This window comes from Drosophila takahashii, chromosome 3R, assembly GCF_030179915.1.
Source record: "Drosophila takahashii strain IR98-3 E-12201 chromosome 3R, DtakHiC1v2, whole genome shotgun sequence".
Classification (NCBI taxonomy): Eukaryota; Metazoa; Arthropoda; class Insecta; order Diptera; family Drosophilidae; genus Drosophila; species Drosophila takahashii.
The window spans coordinates 11,091,777-11,098,335 of NC_091681.1; the positions used below are offsets into that span (position 1 = coordinate 11,091,777).

At 44.6% G+C, this 6,559-nt stretch overlaps 1 protein-coding gene across 1 annotated transcript; it reads left to right on the forward strand.

The window, feature by feature from the left end:
• The first annotated feature begins 1,989 nt into the window (after nucleotides 1-1,989).
• Nucleotides 1,990-3,844, forward strand: ftz (fushi tarazu). Its single transcript, XM_017150311.3, has 2 exons — nucleotides 1,990-2,803; nucleotides 2,938-3,844. The coding sequence occupies exons 1-2, from the start codon at nucleotides 2,029-2,031 to the stop codon at nucleotides 3,420-3,422; spliced, it is 1,260 nt and encodes a 419-aa protein (XP_017005800.2). The 5' UTR covers nucleotides 1,990-2,028; the 3' UTR covers nucleotides 3,423-3,844.
• The last annotated feature ends 2,715 nt before the right edge of the window (nucleotides 3,845-6,559 follow it).

Sequence of the window (6,559 nt, forward strand, 5' to 3'; positions counted from 1 at the left end):
GCCAAAAGCAACAAAAAAGTTTACGAAATTAAAAAAAATCTTGGTGTCTTATAGTTTTGAAACACACCTTTCTAACATTCTGGGTTGCTAGCTTAGATATGCTGGCATGCTTTACTTTTCAAGAAAATAACAATTAACCTTTTAAATTTTTAAAAAAATTTTGTAGTTTGACATATATTTATTTATTTATATGGTTGGAAATTCTTTTTCTCACTCCATGTCGCCCACTGATTGTTAAATTTACTCTAAAACCAGAGAGGCGGCTCACATTCACTATAGCAATATAGCAATCACAGGACATCGGGGAAATGCGAACTGCAGTCTCTGTCAAACTGAAAAACGCCATAAATTTTGTGCAACAATGGAAGCTGCCAGCAGACGGAGATAGGGTATGAGCTGTTCGGGGAGTGGACTGGGGGTAGGGGTAGATTTTGCACATGCCCAAACGGCACACATATGCCAGGACTATCGATATGTTAGGGGTGTTCAACGGGGGTGGCTGATAAAATTTATCCCGGCCGCGTAAGCCGATCAGAAAGTCATGTAAACAGAAGATGTGGCGCAGAAGTGATTGTTTTTTTAGCAGTCAATTTAGCTGAGCGGCTTTTGGGTTCTATGCAAATACAAGATATCGTCAGAACTTAATGTTTCCAAAACTCATCAATTGCAAAAAAATCAATTTAAGCCGTACTATATTTATGGCACAGTTTTTCTGGACGAAATAAGTATTAAATGAAATAGTAATGTCATTTTGAAAGTACATTTGCTAGAATAGTTGAACGTCTTCTAAATGTATATCGATGGATTCTACTTTTGCCATGTCCATTTATTTTTAGAGATCCTGTTATGAAGATAGGGAGATCTTACTTTAAAAATGTCAAGTGAAAACTTAAATGGGTTTTATACAATTTTTAAAATTAGATTCTTTAGTGTAGCTAACAAAGCATAAGCTAAATTTAAAACAATTTAGCTTGACAAACTTTATGAAATCTATTTGTTTGCTTAAATATTAAGCGTTCTAAGATAACAATAATGAATAAATTGTTTAGTATCTTTTAGTATCTTTTAGATTCCATCAATCGAGGAAATGGTTAAAACATTTGTTTAATTTTATTAAATGCTTGTGCTGATATAAAAAATGTAAAAATGTTTTTTGTTAGCTGTGTAAATTTGGCCTAGCGGCTTTCGGGTTTTGAGCAAATACCAGGCATAGGAGTGAGTTTGGTTTGGTTTGGGATCGGATCGGATGGGAACGGGAGTTGCGCACTTGCTTGGCCACGAGGGCAAACAAAAAGCGCAAACACGCGACCCTCGGCCACGCGCAATCGCAGTCCCGGGGATCGGACGTAATGTTATCCTTTGGCCGCCCAGTCCGCGAAATAAATTCGGAGGGAAAGGGCCGCGGATTCCGGGAACAACTGGCAGCCAGTCGTCGTCGCCGTTCTGCGCGCTGGCAAAAATCCAGAGAAATTTTTAGGGAACCATAAACGGGCCGGGGAAAAAGCCTCTATGCCGGAGCAGCGTTTTCAGCAACAGTTTTCGTTTACAGTTCCTTTTTATGTCTTTATGATTATTGCAATTAGAGGGAGACCGCCTGCACATCGCCGCCTCTCGCTCTACGCACCTCATAGGTAGGCATCTCATGGCCGTAATTACCGAGGAGGCAGCGTCTCAAGGTCGCCGCGGAGGGGAAGTGCGCGGGCGGATAACTCGCGATGATAATGGGCGCGATGGGTAGGTAATAAGCAGCGCAGCAGGTAGGCCTCGAACGGATAACTCGGCCAGGACCTCGGATAACTTCCCCTCGCCGGGACTGCAAGGCCGTTTCCCCGGAGGGGTGGCTGCGAACAGCAGGCGGCAAAGTGTCATGCGCAGGGATATTTATGCGCTATAACGGCGAGCGTGTGCCGAGAGCCCTCCGCTTTTGCTATATATGCAGGATCTGCCACAGGACCAGCTCATTCGCAAACTCAGCAGCGTTGCGTGCACATCGCAGAGTTAGAAAAATCACAGTCACACACATTCGAGATGACCACCACCAACCAGAGTCAGAGCCACTACAGCTACGCCGACAACATGAACATGTACAACATGTATCACCCCCACCCCCACAGCCTGCCGCCCACCTACTACGATAACTCCGGCAGCAGTTACTACCAGAACAGCGCCAGCTACCAGGGCTACCAGAGCTACTATCCCCAGGAGAGTTACGCCGAGAGCAGCTACTACTACAACAGCCAGGAACAGGTGGTCGCCCAAACTGCGCCGCCCACTGCCCAGCCCACCACCCCACCGCCCGCCAAGTGCGCCAAACGCAAGGCCGAGGAGGACGCCGCCTCCATCATCGCCGCCGTCGAGGAGAGGCCCAGCACCCTGAGGGCCCTGCTCACCAACCCCGTGAAGAAGCTGAAGTACACCCCCGACTACTTCTACACCACCGTCGAGCAGGTGAAGAAGGCTCCCGCCCCCACCGCCCCCTCCAAGGTCGCCGCCAGCCCCGCCCCCAGCTACGAGCAGGAGTACGTGGCCGTGCCCACGCCCAGCGCCTCCGAGGACGTCGACTACCTGGACGTCTACTCGCCCCAGTCGCAGTCGCAGAAGCTGAAGAATGGCGACTTTGCCACCCCGCCGCCAACCACGCCCACCTCCCTGCCGCCCGTCGAGGGCCTCAGCACTCCGCCTCAGTCGCCGGGGGAGAAGTCCTCGTCAGCTGTCAGCCAGGAGATCAATCATCGAATTGTGACAGCCCCGAACGGAGCCGGCGATTTCAATTGGTCGCACATCGAGGAGACTTTGGCATCAGGTAGGCATCGTTATACACCAACCCCTAAAATGCTCCCTAAAAATATTAAAAAGATATGAAAGAACATCTCTTTAATATTTCTCAAATACTGTAAGGAATCAATAACTAACCCATCTTCTTCTTTATGTTTACAGATTGCAAAGACTCGAAACGCACCAGGCAGACGTACACCCGCTACCAAACTTTGGAGCTCGAGAAGGAGTTCCACTTCAATCGCTACATCACCAGACGCCGTCGCATCGATATTGCCAATGCGCTGAGCCTGAGCGAAAGGCAGATCAAGATCTGGTTCCAGAACCGACGCATGAAGTCCAAGAAGGATCGCACGCTGGAGAGCTCCCCCGAGCACTGTGGTGCGGGATACGCGTCGTTGCTGCCACCCCTGGAGGCCACCGCCACCACCACCAGCGGCACCACCTCGGTTTCGATGCCCATGTACCACCACCAAGCCACCGCCTATCCCGCTTACAACCACAGCCACAGTCACAGCCACGGCTATGGCCTGCTCAATGATTACCCTCAGCAGCAGACCCACCAGCAGTACGAGGCCTACCCACAGCAGTACCAACAGCAGTGCAGCTACCAGCAACACCCGCAGGACCTGTACCATCTGCCTTGAGGTCCTCAGTTCCTCGCTCAGCTCCCCCGAGCGGAACCAAAGTCCGTACCGCCACAAAACCGAAACGCACTTCTCTCGACCATTTGTAGGTGACACGCAAATGGCCAAGCCGAGAACGAAGCTGCGAGGCGATGAGTCGCACAGTAGAGGGCGCACTCCCTACGGTGCCCAGTGTATTTTGGGCACAAGGACGAGTGCGCATGTGCGGAGGCAAAGGCAGAGGAAGAGGCCGACAGGAAAAGGATCCTTGCTGCGAACGGAACCCAGTGGCTGGCCATGATGGGTTCTCAGCGATCGATTAGCTGCGGCCAAACACAAACCCAAAACACTCAGCTGGGAGGCTGATAATGGCCAAAAGACTTGGAGACTGACACATGTTTTTGTACAGTTAGTTGTTAAGTTAAAGTTAAGTTACTAGAATCTTATTTATTGAATATAGAAAATCTAACGAATTTAAACAAATTGAACTGACTTTTTATTGGGTACGATTTCGGTTAAAAAATGTTATATAACATTTTAATTTCTTTAAAAACATGTATTAAAAAATGCAGTAACATTTTAAAGGACATCTTATAAGTGTTATATGATCTCTAAAAACTAATACCAATATGAAATATGGAAGGTCCCTTGCCTACTTTTGCATTATTGCAATATACCTACCTGCAAGTGAATGCTTTTGCTTACGGTTTCGATTGATATTTTAATAATTGGGTTAAATATTATTTTTAACATTTAACTTTTTTCAAACAAAAAAGAATCAAATAACATTTAATTAGTTCGGATTTAGGTCTAACATTGTTCTTTGTATATTTCTGATCTGACCCGTGGACAATTTTGTACTGACTTATATGACTAACTTATTTGTCCAATTTTCAGCTTTTCTTTTATTTATTTCTGATAAATTGCATTCTTTGATCGCTGCAGCCACCCCGACCCTTTTTTGCAGAACTTATACGAAAAGCAAACGATTTAATGTTGAGCACGAATCGTGCAAATTCGAGCAGCTGCAATTTCTCGCCTTGATCCCCTCATCGCCGACCCATTGCTATCTCCCGGGTTTTCTATAAAATTCACTCTTTTCGCCAGAGAAAATGTCACATTTTGGTCGGCCTCGGGGTATATCTACCACCACATCCCCTGCTCCCTTCCTCCCTTCGCCGCTGTTTGTCCGTCTATTGAAGTGAGACATTGATTGGTCATTTTTCATTGCACACCCGTGACAGTTATGGGTAACGCAACGCAAAAGGAAAAGCCGGATCCCGATGTGGAATTGAAATCAGAATCGAAATCAAAGGCAAAGGGTGCCATGTGCAGTCGCATTTTCCCCGGCATCATTTATCCGACTCATTAGATAAAAGTGGACAGTGGGTGAGCACGAGTAGCATCTGTGGACACCGTTAGGTGCGAAATGGCATTCGGTTAGTTTAGTGGTGAAGAATAAAAAAAATATTTTTAGAACTTTCAAATATTTGCATAAAATGTTTTTACGGGTGTTTGTAGAACAATTTAATTTTTAACTTTGAATATATTTTTATTTTTCAAATGATGTTTAACAGTGCTTAACAAACTCAAACAAAGGAACACATTTTTTGGGAATACTGCAGGTTATGCCAAATTCTAAAAGTTCAAAAAAATTTATAAAATTCACGAATTTTATTCCCCTAAACAAATAACATTTTTTAAGTATCTCAGGGTTTTTTGCTATTAAATTTATCAAAAAAAAAAAGATTGATAAAAAATATGTAATTGTACTTTCAGCCAAAATTAAATTTTCAATATAATATGATAGTTTTTTACTTTTTTATATTTCATTTGCCTTCTGGACGGGTCTGATGGTTTATTTAGCTATCTGCAGAGTTAAAACAATCAAAAGTCAACAATATTTTTATGGTTTCCAGAAAAGTCAACTTTTTCCTTGACCAACATTAACCAAGCAGATTTCAGAGGTTCTTTGTACCTTCCTTCAAGACATCTATACTTTTTTTTACCTCTTTAGTCAACATTAAGCAAGCAATTTTTACGGTTTCTCAAGAGTCAACATGGCCTTTTTTAATGTTTCTTTAGAATTCCCAGCAACACCCAAGAATTGGTAAAAGATTTACGTGTAAATTGCGAAAGAGTTACGTTAACTCTTCCCGAGTCCTTCTGCGAAACGAAGCCTTTTTTATCCTTTTTATTCGCATTTCGCTTTATTAGAGAGCCTCGGAGTCGGTTCTTAACTCATTCGCGAACCATAAAACCCGAGATTCGCGGAAGGAGTCGTCGCTGTGGGCGGAATCCTTTTGCGAGCCTTGTTCAGTCAAGGTTGCAAAGTCAATCCTTTAGCATAATCCTTTAAATAGCCAAAATAAAGCCCGCCTTTGTCAAAACAAAGCGCTTCGCTCGCAGAATTCGCATTTGCGAATAGGCGGTTCCATTGTGTCCACTTAGCCGGCAGGTACCGCCTCCTCGAAGTCCTCAAATTCCTCGGTTCCGAAGACTCCTCGCCCTGCATCCTATCCTATCCCTTCCACCAGCCTCAACCATAACGATCGTAAAGTTATCCTTTCGCAAACACGAGCACACGGTTACCTCCTTAAGCCGGCGAAGGAGTTACAAAGTCATAAAAACAAAACACCTTTGTCCGCGCAGCATTGTCGGTTGGCGAATTATCCTTTCTGTCCCCGCTGCCGAATCCTTAATCCGCGTTCTGTTTACAGCCAGCCAGAAGGAGACGGAGCGACAAATAGATAGAGATGGTGAGAAATTCGCCAATGACCCTGGCAAAAGGGGAAGGAACACGACAGGCCCGAACAGAACCGGAATGCAAGGGTATCGGCGGATAAGCCTTTAGCTGGAAAGGATTAAATTACATTATCCTTATGTTAAAGATAAACACAGAGCGTCTAATCCAAAACATTGGATCAAGCGTGATATTCGAATTAACTAAGTCAAGGAAAGTTTGGTCGTAAGAAATTTAAAGAAAAAGTACTCTTAGAAAAATATATCTTACGTGCATTTCTTTCCAATTTTTATACCCTTGCAGAGGGTATTATGATTTCAGTCAGAAGTTTGCAACGCAGTGAAGGAGACGTTTCCGACCCCATAAAGTATATATATTCTTGATCAGCATCACAAGACGAGTCGATCTAGCCATG